A 16,701-nucleotide genomic window follows, 5' to 3' on the forward strand; every position below is an offset into this window, starting at 1 on the left:
GGCCCTGGCGTAGGCCGGTGGCTACAGCTCCGGTTCAACCCCTAGCCTGGGAACCTCCATATGCTGCAGGAGCGGCCCAAGAAATAGCAAAAAAAAAAAGAATTTTAGGGTATGTATTAGAAACGGAAATGCGGATTTAATTTCCAAAGTGGTGGTAATTCCTGTGAGTTGTAAATGAGTGTTTTCCTTTCTCCATATCCTCATCAACCCTTGATATTGTCAGACCTTAATTTTCTCATTTAGAGCAGGTGAAATGACCTTGTATTATAACATTTTAATTTGCCTTTTCTGATTACCTGTGAGTTTAGGTATATCTTATAACTTTACTAGCTATTCAAGTGTTTCCTTCTATAATTTTCCTGATTGTATAATTTGAACATATTTCAAAATAATTTGGTTCTTATTTGGTAAAGTATGCGCAGTAGTCTTGTTGAAACAAATCTTGAGTTTTGACAAGTACATTTAATGCATTTACTCAGAGTTTAATTTATATGTATCTCAGCAACAAAATTGAACTTAGGAAGGCAAAAGCCCCTGAACAGTAAATATGTTCTAAACCCTATCATTTTCTTCCTTGGCCAGGAAAGTAGATGCTCTGCTTATTACTTAATATCTAATATTTCTCTATCTATTTGAATGATGAAGAAGGCACCCATTTCATTTGCTGAAATAATGGTTGTACAACTATAATGATCTTGAAGATAATATTCCCAGCTAGATTTTTATGAGCAGCGGGAAGATAGGGGTAGAGGAGCAAGAGAATGAATAAGAAGGTGGTAGTTGGATATAAAGACAAATGAATAGATGCAGTGAATTACACACCTACTCCTCAAATGGTGAGAATAAATATTATCTGCTTGGGTAATACCTCCTATGCTTTCTAGGTCTTAGTATAGTAAAATACTTTTCGATTAGAATTAAGAGGTTTTTTTGCCTCATCCCTACTTCTAGAACTCAGTGAATAGAAAAATGTTAATATCTCAGACAAAATGTCACTTAGAACCCATTAATAAATGTGATTACACAAGGGAATCATTGACCTGAGAAGAATTTTTTCCCTCAGCATGTAGTTTCCTTTTTCTAAATCAGATTCCCTGTTAGCATGTAAATACTCATGGCACTATAAATATGTGTTGTCTATTTTGGTTGATTGAATGTGTAATCAAACTGATGCTCTGTTTTCATTTCCATTTGTGGGGGTTGTCTAATGACATCCTCCAATGCTATTTGACTTATTCACTTAACATCTTGTCTGTTTAATGTGACCCAAATGTCCTGCACTCCCCTGAGGCTCTGGGCTGGGAAGAAGTCTAGCACCCTTTAGTTTACACTGGGCGCCACCATCCCTTAGTTTCTGGAAATTATCTGGGTCTGGTTGCTCCCCTCCTTCTTGTTACATGTCCACTTAATCTCCAAGTTGTGTTATTCCATTATATGACTATTGCCATGTTATTTATCTGTGTCCCAGACTGTGATGGTATTGTTTGGCACATGCACTAATAAGACCTCTTAGAGCCTGGGTTTTTAAGTCTTGATTCCCTGAAACCTTGTTTTAAATGAACTAATTCATATGTATTTTGGCTACGCACATCATTAGGCTAAAAAATCTTATCTGTATTGTCTGCCATTTTCTTGCTGTCCCCTTTCTGTAGGACTTCTGTAACTCTGCTGTCTCCCTTCTGGAAGACTTTGACAACATAATGGTAACACCCCTGCTGTCATTCCTTTTACTTTCTTTTCTTTTCTTTTTTTAAAGTGAACTTTTGTAGCATTACTCTTTGAACATCAAAATGAGAAGCAGGTTATTCCTCTATAACTGGTGATAATTACAGTCTTCATTTTACTGTTACTCACTTGGTTTATGTTTGAGACTGTAACACACAATCATGAATGCATTGACCATGTTCAATTTAATGGAATTTATTTCTGAAAGCTGTCCCCTTTGATTGCCTCATGATGTTCATCATACATGTGTATGGTGTAGAAACCAGTGGACATTCATGGCCTGGGCTTGGGACCATAGACCAGTTCGTGTGCCTTCATCTCAGTCCCAGTCTTGAACCTGTCTATTCCCGAGCTCTTGCTGTCTCTGTGGTAACTGACATCATTAGTCGAGGAACGCATGGCATGCTGACTCATAGGCCAATGCAAGACAATGGAAACTGTGGTTATGAAACATGCCCTTCTCATCACATCCCACTCACTAGTTCCTCCTAAATTCTCAACAGAACGCATCATCTCTATTTTCTTTCCGGTATGGAGGAGATGTTTTTTTGAGCATAGGTCTTGTGCATGCATGCCATGAGACCTCATCTCTATTGCTTTGCCTGGGCTAGCTAAGAATGCATGTTTTGCATTAAATTACTTATAGGTTTCTGTATCAGGTAGCCAACCCACAACATAAACCCAAGAAGCATTAGAATAAAAAAGAGCACACATCTCAGATGTGAATGTAAGTCAACTTGTTTCACTACCAATTTAATGGGTAACATTTTTATACATTGGTGAAAATATCCTTAACTGCATATCTAAGCTTTGAAAATATTTAGGTTATAAAATACTGTTAAATAGACAATTTCTTTAATAATTCTTTCAGCAAAGGAAAGTTTGGGGACTTTTCTGGAAAAAAAATTAGTTTTTCTGTCATTTTTTCTTGATACTTTTAGTGGACAGAGAAAAGGTGAGGTTTTTGTTTATTTAAAACTTTGAATTAAATTTATCAGATTAAAAAAATTGCAGATAGCTTATGTTTGCTTTAGGGCATTTATTGTTCTGATGATAATGTGATTCAAATAGAGTATAGTTTGCCTCTATCATTGATTTCAGTTTTTAAAAAATAGATAAAATATTTTGTTCATCAAGTATTTATAGTGAAAAGGTTATGTGATTTCTGTATTCATTCAACTACATGGAAATGTGTATATACATATCTTTGCTGTCCTTTTTACCGTTCTGATTTTCCTTTAATATTCTCCAATATTAGGAATTGAATAAATGTGTATACTCAACCAATCAATATGTTATATTCACCACTGATGGGGATGTTAATAGAATATATTGTAAGGGTTCATCATTGTATGAGGTGTGTTTATTTCAGAGTGAATCAGTTTGGAGAGCAGTTAATGTTACTGTTAACTGATTCCCTACCAAGTTAGATTTGATGTGAAAGCTTTATAAAAGAATCAAGCATAACTTGTCAACAGGACCTCTTATAACTATAGAATTTTCTGTGTATCTGTTGTCTTCAATCCAAATACACCAGTATAATGGGAGGACCATACCTTCTGATTCACACCATTTGTTATTTAGCCTTGGGCCCATTACTCAGTGCCTTCCAAACCAGAAGTCTCAAATAAAACCCTTTTTTGCTAGTTGATTCATAAAACATTACCCACTGGTTGGTGACTTTTTATTATTTATTATTCCTAAATCAGCATTTTCTGGAACAGAGTCACAAAACCTGGCAGTGGTTTTTTAGGTACAACTTGTCTCTTTGCTTGTAACCCTTAAATCCTAATGGAAAGATACTAAAAAGGGATTTTAAAACATCATTGCTAGTGAATTGAGTGGATAGAAACTTCCTCATCCTGAAATGCTGCTGATGGCAATACTTAAATTGGAGTTAAACCAATTCCCCTTTAGAAAGAGATCCTCACATTTTCTCTGTTGACAGAGTAAACTAATGAAGAGAACAAGACCCAAAAGAATGAAAATTATCTTTGGAGATGATTCATTAAAATTTTTAACTTATTGGATGCATTAATTTTAAATTATTCAAGAGGTTTTGAGTCTACATCTCTTTGAGCTCAGTACTTCTCTTGTCTAATTAAAATAAAGCACTAAGAGAGAATTGTTCTTAGGTCAGAAATGAGTCAGTATTGAACAGCACGGCTTTTTAAAAAGTTTTTAGAAAGTGGAAGTTTTAGAAAGTAGAATGGATTTATATTTCTCACCCCAAAGCAAGCCTATAAACAAACAAGAGAGACCACACGTAGGAATTTACCTCACGTAGCAATTTGGAGATGGGTTCGTGTCACTATCAGAATCTCCCAGTTACTGTGGTACTTCCTTAGCACATGTAAGTTGGGTACACAAGCCAGGGGAGCTGGAGCTGGGGCACAAGCATGTCATATTTTCTCTCCCAGCGATGTGCTCAAAGGCATGTGGCACCTGGCTAGACACAAACATTCCGTCAAAACCAGGCTGCTGATCTGCCCTTTTATCCACAAAAATATGAAATTAATTGTTTCAGTTATGCAGAATAAATCAAGCAAGGGGAATGAGCCACACTCCAGGTACTAATGCAGACAGAAAGAAGAAATCATTAAAATAACAAATGCTAAAAATTGAATTCAAAAGTGAATTTTCAGGAAGTTTCTATTGCGGCTTAGTGGGTTAAGAACCCGACATAGTGTCCTTGAGGATGCAGGTTCAATGCCTGGCCTTGCTCGGTGGTTTAAGGATCTGGCGTTGCCCCAAGCTGCAACATAGGTTGCAGATGCGGCTTGAATCTGGCGTTGCTGTGACTGTGGCATAGGCTGGCAGCTGCAGCTCTGATTCCATCCCTAGCCTGGGAACTTCAATATGCCACAGGTATAGCCCTAAAAAAGAAAAAAAAAATGAATTTTCAAAACATAAGATGATACTAAAAAATATGGAGCAATTGGAAGGCACTTAGTAAATTAATTTATGCTGAAATATAAATCCCAATTTACTCTGGAAGTTCTGTTTAACCAGTAAACTAAATTAAATCTTAGATGTCCTCAGTAGACATTTATTGAGCACTTATTACATGCCAGACAATGCTAGGAACTGATTTTTAAAAATCAAATAAAGCTTCGCTAGTTAGCAGAAAATAACAGATAAGTAGATTATGTATAACTAAGGTGACCATAAGTCATGATTTGCCAGGCATAGTCTCACTTTGCCCCTGTTCTCCTGGCCTGACCCAATTTGAAGGGTCTATGGTCCCTTCTTGAATGCAGCCCAGCCATCCCTACTAACATTTTAAGACTTCTACTAAATTTCAACTTTTAATTTTCTTACTCATTCCCACATTATAGTCCTCGTTTAGCATTTGTAAAATCTTTCAGGTTACTGAAGAACTTCTTGGTCATTCATTCTCTACTTAACAGATTGAACTCTTTCTACAAATTGAAATAATTTGTTCCTAGTCTTATTCTGGGAAAAACCAGAAAATAGCAGGATGTCATTTCAGTTTGGCCGAAGAGATGGATATTTTTCATTCAGGACAAATATGAACATAAAGCCCCTGAGGAGTGCTGGCCAACCTGATGTGTTTGTGATTTCCTCAGGGAGGATATTGAATATTTCTTACCTATACTACTTTAGTAGTGAGTTGAGGAGGAATTGGTGCTGAGAGGGAACTTAATATATTTACAAATAAACAGTTTACCTTTGGATTAAAAATGGTTCACAGAAGAATGCATGAATTTTAGAGTGTAAAAGCTGATTTGAAAATGTTCATCCCTTTCTCACTTTTTTTTCAGTTCTAGAGTTTTTATGTGAATGGTCATTTTGTGGTTTTAAAAATGTCGATAGTTTTTAATTCACATATCTTAAATTTCCAGTCTCAGTTGTTATTTTTTTTTCTTTTTTTTTTTTTTTTTTTTTGTCTTTTTGCCATTTCTTGGGCCACTCCTGTGGCATATGGAGGTTCCCAGGCTAGGGGTCGAATCGGAGCTATAGCTGCCAGCCTAGGCCAGAGCCAGAGCAACGCAGGATCCGAGCCGTATCTGTGGCCTACACCACAGCTCACGGCAACGCCGGATCCTTAACCCTCAGTTGTTATTTGTCAATAAAAGAGTGTTGCCCAGTAACTCAGGTGTTTCCCGTATTAGTGTTTTAGTTTTCCCCACACATACAAGTCGTAGTTTATTTCATAAGGTTCTTTAATAAGCAAAGGGAGAGTAATGAGTTAGAAAAGATCTGTTTTATGCATCTACATACAGCTGTCACATGCAGATCACAGTTTGTTTTCCTTTTAAGCCAAAAGATGACTACTTAGAGGAGATCTCAGGATTCTAACTCACATGAATAATTCATTTTTCTTTTCTTCTGTAAAAATGGTAATATACATATATTTGTCCCCACCAGGAAGCACAACACTTTGCTTTAGGGACTGTGGACAGTTCTTTCAGGGAGCACTGATTAGAGGAGTGACATTTAAAGATCTGCTTGATTCAATTATTCCTTGGCTTTGCGTTTGGAGGATCAAGAGTCATTTGGATACTTTGGGCCAATAACTTGTAGGCTCCAGATGGTCACTGCCATGGCATGGGCTCTCCTAGAGGAAGTTTGGACTATTTTTCTTAGATCCAAGCAAATAGAGATATAATCGCACTTAGATTAGTCAGCTCAGGGCTAAGAGTATCTTCATGGTACCCTATGCTGGAAAGTTAGATTCTTGCTGAAGCAGTTACCTACACATACCATAGTCGATGCTCTCAGAAATTCATCTTTAGCCCATGTGTGGGTAGATAGTCACTTCAGAGAGGCTGAAGTTTCTTAAATGTGCTCAAGAGATTTTATGTGGGACTCAGAGGAAAAGCTCTACCATCTAATGATTATATTTCACTTCCAAATCTCATTAACAAGTCTTAATAGAGATTCTTCTTTTGGTTTCTTACTGAGGTGAGTTTAAAAGGCTATAAGTCCCTAAAGAATAGGAATATAGTGAGATTTAAAATTTTTTCATCCTTGATATGACATGGGGAGGCATCTCGTCATAATGGAAAAAATGCTAGGGTTTGGAGGCAGATGAGATGAGTGCTAATGGCTCGGCCAGGTCTAGGGGTGTGAGCTTGCTAAGCTCTTTAGGCTTTTGAAAATGGGGATGATGTTCCCTCCCTGCAGAGTTCCCATGAAAAGAAGGGAATAAGAACAAGAAGCCCAGTCCCTGGCACATTATGGATGCTTAATAATTGTTGGTGTTCTCCCTCTTAGGCTAGATGTCTATACCTTCCTCCCTACCAAAAATATCTCTACGCTTTCCAAGAACATTAAAATTGTTTTATGTAACTACATTTTAGCACTTAAAAAAAAATGAAGACATCTATGATACAAAACAATAGTAAAATATCCTAGAATAAGCTCCATTCTTTGTAACTAGTAAGTCCTGAAAAAACCAAGGGGTGGTCGGAAGCAAGACCTCTTTCTATGATTATTACTGCAGGCTTCCATGAAACAGCTTCTGTTGCCAAAACATAAAATATATACGGCCGCTCTTAAGAATATATTTTATTTTCCTAAGGCCAAAGCATTTATTAAGACTGGTGAGCAGATGTTAATTGGTTTTACTTGATATCATAGTTGGTTGGAACTGTATTTGATATTAGCTTATTATATATTTTTATCGTTTCTATTGATTATTAGGGTCATCAGAGATACCAAATTCATCCCTTGGATACACGGCTAAATAGGCAATTTTAGGTCACTCTAAAGACACATGTAGCACATGTTCTATTTATGGGCACTGGAAGAGGCTAGTCTGTGGTTTCAGATTTCGCACGTAGAGACTTGTGCCTTTTAGCCTAGAGGGGTGTCTGTACCCTGGAGTGTACAGGAGAGCTATCTCAGAGCCTCTCTGATAAGCAGACCATTGATTATTTTGGCTTGTGTTTATGTATGTGTTGTCACTGGGGACATCGGTAGTTGTCTTTGGAAGAAATAACAAGTGCAACAATGTCTACTGTTAATAGGAAATTTATAAGGAATAGCATTTAATGAAGTTTGGAAATGTGCAAGTGCCGTTCTCATATACGAAGGTCTGTTATGAGTTTTTGTTTTGGGATTATTAGGCGAGAGCTGGAATCAAGCCTTTGCTGTTATGATCAAGAGCCACCTTGACTTTGTTTTCCAGGGCCAGCCGGGGGACCAGGCTGCTCTCTTTGCTGCTCAAGCACGGCCCTCCCCTCAGCTCCCCCAGTATCCAGGGCTGCAGCAAGCACAGGTACCCACGTTTGCTTTGTAGATGTTGCTGGGATTTTTGATGCTCTTTATTTAGGGGAAAACTAAGTATATAGGGTATCAATTCCCTTATGGGGTATAGAATTTAGTCACTTCTGCTTGTAGATTATAATTGACATTTCAGAAAAAGCTTTACCAGTGATCACTAAACATGTCTTGGGATTGATTGAAGGGCATACAATGTTTTGAATTAGAAACATATATTCAAACCTCTCTATTAATGATGATGGTAGATATTGAAATGGTTAACAGTCCCAGAGTACTTATGATATAATGTATACTGCTGTAATTCATGATTGAATTTATCATATTCAAAGATAGCTTTGAAGAGGAATCATGTTAGAATAAGAAGATAATTGGCCTCAGCATAGACCTTGACAAAAATTCCTGACAACCTGCAAGTGGTGTAACATTGTGCAAATTACTCTGTCTTGATTTCCTTCTTTGTAAAATAGAGATGAATATTGTGAGGGTTTAAGACAACCTCTGGAACTTGAGAAAAAGCACCAAATACACAGTTGGTTTTTGTTTTTTGGTTTTTTTTTTAGGGCCTCACCTGTGGCATATGGAGGTTCTAAGGCTAGGGGTCGAATTGGAGCTGTAGCGGCCGGCCTACACCAGATTCACAGCAATGCTAGATCCCAGGCAGCTCTGTGACCTACACCACAGCTCATGGCAACGCCAGATCCTTAACCCACTGAGCGAGGCCAGAGATCGAACCCACACCCTCATGAATGCTAGTCAGGTTCATTAACTGTTGAGCCACAACGGGAACTCCTACACAGTTAGTTATTAAGCAGATGATAGATTTCCCTTAATATGACGCAAATCTTGAGCTATTTTTTTTCTAATAGTTGTGTTATTTCTGCTTCCATGTCCTTTAACTCTACCCCTCTCATAACCAGGAGACTGGAGATGTTGGCAAGACCTCTTTGGGGCCAACAATTCATAATGTGTGCACAGCTGAAGGGAAGGCCGAGGCTGGCCTTCACAGGCACTGAGCCCCACAGCCTGCCTCGGTGCATGCTGCCCACAGGAAGTTCATTGTACGCTCCTCTGTCTTCCAAGTCAAGCCATTCAAACTGCCATATAGTGTGGTGCTCTGAGGACTTGAAGAGCAGTCCTCTTCTGTTTGAATCAGCACTCTGCTTTAAAAATTGTAGGCATGCCATGGGAGCAAAAAGACCAAAAAAAAATTGTAGGCAGTGATCCAGCAGAACCTGAAGTTTTTTGTGTATATTAGGTGTCATGATTTGGAGAAACAATCACTCGTATATTAATGTTGATTAGAAAAGTTAAGTATCCTGATTATTGTATATTAGAATGCCAAAACAGGTTACAGTCCAACCAGAACTAGAGGATATAGTCTCAATGACACCCTTATTCTCTGGGTAAGGTGTTAATTGAATTTTTTTGTTGTTGTTGTTACTGGTTAATTATTACAGGCAAATTCATTAGATCCAAGGAAGTGTAGTTATATACTAGAAAAATGTGCTTCTTTAATTTGCTTTTCTGACTGATTTTGGAAACAACATAAAGGATGCTTGGGCCCTGTTGGACATTGATGTCATCTGTGCACTAAAGGTGTGGGTGTTTGCCTGATTATTTGAATTCTGAAACATGCCTTTCCTTTCCTCAAAACAAGCAACTGAATTTAAAAGTGATCTCTTAACCAAATGAGGAATTGCTTTTTTTTAAATTGGAATTTCTGGTGAAATTATATAGCCATCCTGTAACTTTCTGGCTATTCTCTGCCTCCAGAGGAGTCTTCTTCCTATTCTGACTTAACAAAGCCTTTGAGAACAGTGAATTTCAGGGGGCCCCTCCTTCCAGCTTTGTTTTTGCCCCATGTATCTCAGCGATGGGAAAGCTGGTGGTAGATGGAAACACTGACTTCCTCCCTTGTGCCTGCCTGCAGACCATGCCCCAGGGCTATACGATGTACGGAACCCAGATGCCTTTGCAGCAGACCCCTCAGCAGCAGGCTGGCAGCGTGGTCCTGTCTCCTACCTATAATTCCAGAACCTATCCGGCTGCACATTCCAACCCAGCACTAATGGAAAGACTCAGACAGATGCAGCCGCCGCCGAGTGGCTATGCGCAGCAGCAGGCATCGCCATACTTGCAGCCCTTGACTGGCTCTCAGAGGTGATATGCATGGAAATGACGATTGCAATGATGGACACTCAAATTCTTATCTCTTTGCTAAACTTCTTCTAGGGCCCTATGCTTTATAATTGTTTTTATGAGCTTTTGTATTTGCATATCATTTTTATTCTCTCATCTCTTTTTTAACAGCATCCAGGTAGTTCAAAATAAGCAACGCCACATCTTACTTATTTTGTTCAAGGCCCTATTGTTTGACTCATATTGCCTATAGCATTTGCGTAATATTTTTGATGATACTACTGTGTTAGTAGTGTTCTTTTTTTTTTTTTTTTTTCTTCTTTCTCCTCTTTTAAAAAGTTTTTTTGGGTATAGGTACCTAAGATTTAAAAATGTTGATTATTGTTAGCAATGCTTTACTAGAATATGTTGATCGGGGCCATAAAGCCTATGGTTGTAACACTTGTGTATGGTGCCCATAAAAGTTTTTTTATGTATCTTAGTCTCTACCTTTTTCACTTCAGGAATGGATGGCAACAGGGTCATGAGAGACTTTTCCAGTTCTCGCTTTAATTGGATCTTGTAGACATAGTGTATAACCGTACTGTCCATTAGAGCAGCTACCAGCTACAAGGGCTATTTAAATTTAGATGAATTAAAGTTAAATTAAAAAATTGGGTTTCTCGGTCACACTAACCACATTTCAATGTTCATTAACCACATGTAGCCTGCAGGGCCAGCTTTGGTGTGTGACCTGGGCACCCACACAGGTGTGTGTAGAAGGCCTGCATGATTGATTTTAATGTTCCACTGTCATCCATTTGAAATGCCTACTAATTTTTGATCAATGAACCCTGCATTCTTATTTTGTACTAAGATCCAGAAATGATGCAGCTGGTCCTGTTGTCCCGGGGCTATGTCATTGGACAGCACAGAGGTAGAACATTTCGGTCAACTTAGAAAGTTCTGTTGGATGGCATTGGTCTAGGAGAATTCAATTGCATAAAGACTCTTGCAATGCAGTGGACAGGAGCCTGGTTCCCATATGTTACCATCAAAAACTGCAGGTCTCCTCCAGGTAGTCACTGTTTGGAAAGTTGGCAAGGTGGTTGGTGGCACCTTCAGGAATATAAATAAATTTGGAAAACATGCATTATAATTAGTATTTTTCTAATAAGTGGCAACATAGCATATCACCCAATAACTTGAATATCAGAGCCCCAGGTACTAGGTTGAAATCCCAGCTGTGCCATTTGCTGTCTGAATACCATTGGTAACTTCTCGAGCTCTGTTTTCTCATTTTAAAAACAGGGGTAATGAAGCTGTTGACCTCAGAGGATGGCTGTGGGGGGAGTAAATGAAAAAACTCTTCTCACAGTGCCTGCTCCAGAAGAAATGCTCAGTTAATGTCACGTATTATTAAAAACTATTAAAACATTTTTGAAAATAATTTATCCATGATTGCAATTTTAGTATAAGGAGTAAGCATGCTTGCTGTCCTTTGTCAGGTGGTACCACTTGTCTCTGGGAATCCAGGTTATCTTACCCACTGGCTTTATGGCATTTGAATTGTTCAAGTGATTATTGAACACAATTGTCTCCTTCTGAATATTTGTGTTGTGCCAGTGGCACTGATTAAAAATTTGATAGCATGCTTGGGCCTCAAAACAAGTTGTGTTCTTCCTTCCCAGACTGAATCATCAGTCATTGCAGCAGAGCCCTCTGGTGGGGGGAGGAATCGATGCAGTGCTGACATCTGCACATCCAAACCTTCCCTCGGTACCCTTGCCCCAGGACCCAATGCGGTCCAGACAGCCACAGGTTCGACAGCAGCAGCGACTCCTCCAGGTATGGGGTTGGGAGTGAGTGCAATGTGTGTGGGGTCCTCAGCAGTCATGAGAAATAACAGACCCTTCAGACTTTAATTGCCAAGGTCCAAGGATTCATGTGTATTTAACACTAGCAGCTAGACTGGTGTAATTTAGTTCCAGTTTGACAAGGGTCTTCCTTTCTCTCTGCATTCTACCAGGCAGGAGAGGGCATCCTGCGGACTGTCTTTCCCCTTTCACAAAAGTTCAGGAAAGTTGCTGGATGCCTTTCCCCCTTACCCAGTCATTGTTTAACTAGAGGCCATGCTATTTAAGTTAACAACTTCTTATGTGTGGGTTTTGTTTTTTGTTTTTGTTTTTTTGTTTTTCATTTTTGGCTGCCCCGTGGCATATGGAGCTCTGGGGCCAGCAGTCAGATCTGAGCTGCAGTCAAGACTTAAGCCACAGCTGCAGCAACACACAGGATCCCTAACCCACTGTGCCAGGTGGGGGATTGAACCGTGTCCCAGCACTCCCAAGACGACACCAATCCCGTGTGCCACGATGGGAGTGCCTGTCCAGTTTTTTATTAGATTTCTAGAGGGGTTTGTAATCCAAAAATTTTCTGTTAAACACCTCTAGTCTGATTGGGCTGTGAAGTTAGAGTTACATGGGTAGGATATTTCAAAGGGATATTTCATCTTGTCTCTGCTAGAATCCGGAGAGCTGTCCTTCACTTATTTTTTATAAATATTTGAGTCTCCTAGATAAAGGGCTCCTCCTCTTGACACATGCTAGCCTCTACTTCCCTTGTTTAGTAAATATAGGCTATTATGTTTATCTGTTCCATTTGTCTTCATTATTATCATGTGTGTCCTATTGTTACGGGGTTTGAGGTTGCCTGATGGGTTGGTACGATGGACTATAATCTTATCAACAATCCAGAGCTTGAGATGCACTGTCTTTTTATATATTTCTAAGAAAGAAAGAAAAAAAAAAAACACCAAAAGTCGGGGAGTCTAGTAGAACTTAATGGCTATACTTTTTTGTATGTATGAGGTCAATGAGAAGTAAACCTTCATGCAGAAAAGGACAGCAATGGAACTTGTGTGTCTCATCCTTGACACTGGTTGGTTGGAGGGAAGAAAATACCTCAGCCATTAGCTCAGGTGGGTTTGAGGTCTGAGATCAGGGTGATCCAAAAAATTCTGGTTGGCAGTGTCAGCAGGTCAACAGAAGCTAACACAAATCTTCAGCAGCACTGGACTTCACAATTATAAGATGTCATGAATTGCACCTCAGTTTTCACCTGTTAAAATGTGGGGAAAACGGTATCACAAAATTGAAAAGCTTATGGTAATTGGTTTGGAGGGAGCATGGCCTGCAGATGGCCAGTCCCACTCATTGAATGTATATCATCTCCAGCATGGTCAAAAGCCCCTTATCCTTAGTTTTGTCATAAATAATATGGAAATAATTATAGTGCCTACCTCTTACATGTGTAGTGAAAATTGAATAAGAAAATGCAAGTAGGAGTTCCTTTTGTGGCTCAGCAGATTAAGAATATGGCTAGTATACCTGAGGACATAGGTTCAATCCCTGGCCTTGCTCAGTAGGTTAAAGGATCTGGCATTGCCGTGGCTATGGTATAGGCCAGCAGCCGTAGCTCCAATTCAACCCCTAGCCTGGTAACTTCCGAATGCTGCTGGTTCGGCCCTAAAAAGACCACCAACCCCCCAAAAACCAGAAAGAAAATGCAAGTAAACCACTAATTTGGTAATGTTTCCATTAATATGGCTATTAATACTCATAGTGATATTTTCTTAAAATAATTTTTCCCAAGTTCTGAGTATGTTTCAGAACTTTTAGGACTGATGTTTGTATTTCCCTCTGTTTTAAACTTTCTCATTTCCAAGTCACTCAGGAAAGTTATCACATTATTTATTTACCACTTCCTGGTTTTTTTTTTTTTTTTTTTTTTTTTTTTTTTTTTTTTTAAGGCTGCAAATTTTAAAAACCTTCCCTGTTGGTTAATGTGTGCTTTTTATCCCACTTAACATGGTATGTCCTTCTGGTAATTTCTTCATTACCAGCACATTCCTTGGAAATAAGGAAAAATGATTTGCTTCTGCATGTGAGTTTTTTTTTTTTTTAATTAATTTATTTTTTTGTCTTTTTTTTTTTTTTTTTTTGCTATTTCTTGGGCCGCTCCCACGCCATATGGAGGTTCCCAGGCTAGGGGTCTAATCGGAGCTGTAGCCACCAGCCTACACCAGAGCCACAGCAACGCGGGATCCGAGCCGTGTCTGCAACCTACACCACAGCTCATGGCAACGCCGGATCGTTAACCCATTGAGCAAGGGCAGGGACCGAACCCGCAACCTTATGGTTCCTAGTCAGATTCGTTAACCACTGCGCCACGACGGGCACTCCCTGCATGTGAGTTATAATTATTCCTTTTTTAGTGATTGATCATCATCAGAAAGAAACGGATTAATAATTATGAAATTGGATTGATTTTCCTGAAGGTGTTCACAGACAGCCCAGGGGAGAATTGGCTTCATATTGCAGTCACTGTATTTCTAGTCCAGCTTGCATTGTTCATGTTGGGACTGGCCTGCCCAGACCTCAGCTAGGATTCCAAATCCATGACCATTGTCACGTAGTGAGAAATGAAATCTGGCAATAGCTCTTGGTTACCTTGCCCTAAAAAAGACAGTGTGTATTGGGGGGGGGGTAATATGCAAACCAAGTTGGAAAAATACAAGGGATGAAAAGTCTGACACTGTCATCATTAAGATAAAGTGTTTGGGTGAAGGAGACGTCTTTATAGGTCATTGAGACAAACCACCTATTAATATTTTCCTCCTTTCTGTGCTCTCCTACTGGTAGATGTCTAGTCTGTATTACTTGGAAATGTTTTTCAAGAGCCATGTATTTAAGTCAGCTTTCAAGGACACAATTTATGATTTTACACTGGTAATTTATGCTAGATCTGCTCATTTTCACATCTTTCTTTAAAAAAAAAATTAAATTTGACTCCTTCTGGGTATCATAGAGAATGAAAAGATAACTACTGACTAGTCCTTGTCCAACCTGGTGTAGTATAAGATGGAATAAAATATATGGGAGAGTAAGCGACATGAAAGGAATTAAAGCATTTTAAGTATAAAGGACATCCCTGGGCAGTGTAGGGTGGTTTAGACAGTGAACACTTGACTACCAAAGAAGAGATCCTTGGAGTCAGAGGAGTCTGAGGACAATGGAGGAGAAGATTCACATCTTGCCCTTGAAGGATGAACGGTGTTTGACAGGGCAAGGATGGAGGAGGCAGGTGGATATCGTTTTTGAGGGATCAAAACAATTAGATAAAAGGTATGTGGAGGAGGAAATGGGAATTATATTAACCTCCTACTTTTAAGAGTATAATCCTTTTTGTCTCTTTCCAGATGCAGCAGCCCCAGCAGACCCCCCAGCCTCAGCAGCCCCCTCAGCCCCAACAGTCCTCGCAGCCCCAGAATCAGACCCTTGGCCTCCAAGCGATGCAGCCCCAGCAGCCTTTGGTAAGTCCTGGTGTCTTGGAACCAAATATGTGGATTTCTTCTTTCTTTTCTTTTGCCTGCCTTTCTTTCTTTCTTTCTTTCTTTCTTTCTTTCTTTCTTTCTTTCTTTCTTTCTTTTTTTTTTTTTAAGGCAGATTGCATTTTTCATGTCCCACAAAACTATTAAGAACTGAAGAAGCCTAATTATATGCTAGTAGTTTCTCCCTAGAATTTTATCAGGGTAGGGTTGCATTATTGATGTAGTCAGTATACTTGTTTTCCTATAAATATATATATATATAAATATTTGGGGTTCCATAAGTTATACCATTTTTTCTCTTCAAATTTCTTCAAACTTTTCCATGGACTAAATATTTATATTGAGGAACCAAGTTATTGTTTTTTTTCTGAATAATGTTTAACATTAACTTACTATATAGATATTTAGAAGATTATCTTACTTTGCTTTGAGTTTTGACTGTAATCTCAAAGAAGCATGAGAGTACTTTCTAGAATACTGTCTTTGCTAATGTAAAAGAAACTCCAATTTCAGCCAGTTAGTATTTGTTGCAATTTTCATGTAATTCACTTCCTGTAATTTCATGAAATGTTCATGTAATTTATATAATTCACTTCTGTAAGCTTTGAAATCAAATTTTGGAATGTATATGCATAGCATCAGTCAGCATTTTCTAAACTTCAGTAGTTAACAACAGCTTTTACTTTTGCAAGTGCCATATCCCTTTATTATTTACCTGCTATTTTTCTTTACATTGCTTCTTTTCCTATTTCCTTAAGTAAATGTATTCTAAAAAGTATTTTATCATTGCTGTCAATGGTAGTGGTCACATCACTTGCCACATATGGGAATATCTGTAAAAATAAGTACTTACTCTGCAGGTAACTCAGCAACATGAGTTGTGTGCATGAATACCACCCCAAAGATGAGCTGGCCTACTGCACAGCTCACACTTTGGAAAACACTGATGTAGATTCTTTCCAGGACAAGATTTGAAGCATGGATTGTTTTTCAATTTGTGGTGAAGAAGAAGCAGTATGGTTGGGGCTAAGTATATTAGGAGGGATCAGAGTAGATTTAGGTGGTAAAGGACCAATAATGTCCTAAAAGGACCAATAATAGAAGATAGTCAACTGGAATAGGACATCTCGAGGACACTTTATGACTCTCTGACTTGACTAGTTTGATCTTCATTTTTAAGGAAATTCTTTTTTTCATGGATCTAGTTTTTCTAGCTC

General features: G+C 38.7%; 1 protein-coding gene across 11 annotated transcripts in view; it reads left to right on the top strand.

The window, feature by feature from the left end:
• The window catches only part of MED12L (mediator complex subunit 12 like), a 354,280-nt gene that overhangs the window by 316,341 nt on the left and 21,238 nt on the right, over positions 1-16,701 (top strand). For 9 of the 11 annotated variants that reach the window (XM_021069608.1, XM_021069614.1, XM_021069607.1 and 6 more), the window contains 5 exons: positions 1,653-1,703; positions 7,883-7,972; positions 9,908-10,137; positions 11,787-11,943; positions 15,353-15,466. In XM_021069608.1, the coding sequence (XP_020925267.1) occupies positions 1,653-1,703; positions 7,883-7,972; positions 9,908-10,137; positions 11,787-11,943; positions 15,353-15,466 (642 nt within the window). The remainder of the gene's footprint in view (positions 1-1,652; positions 1,704-7,882; positions 7,973-9,907; positions 10,138-11,786; positions 11,944-15,352; positions 15,467-16,701) is intronic. The other 2 variants (XM_021069612.1, XM_021069616.1) reach the window with 1 other exon arrangement.

Source organism: Sus scrofa, chromosome 13 (genome assembly GCF_000003025.6).
Source record: "Sus scrofa isolate TJ Tabasco breed Duroc chromosome 13, Sscrofa11.1, whole genome shotgun sequence".
NCBI lineage: Eukaryota > Metazoa > Chordata > Mammalia > Artiodactyla > Suidae > Sus > Sus scrofa.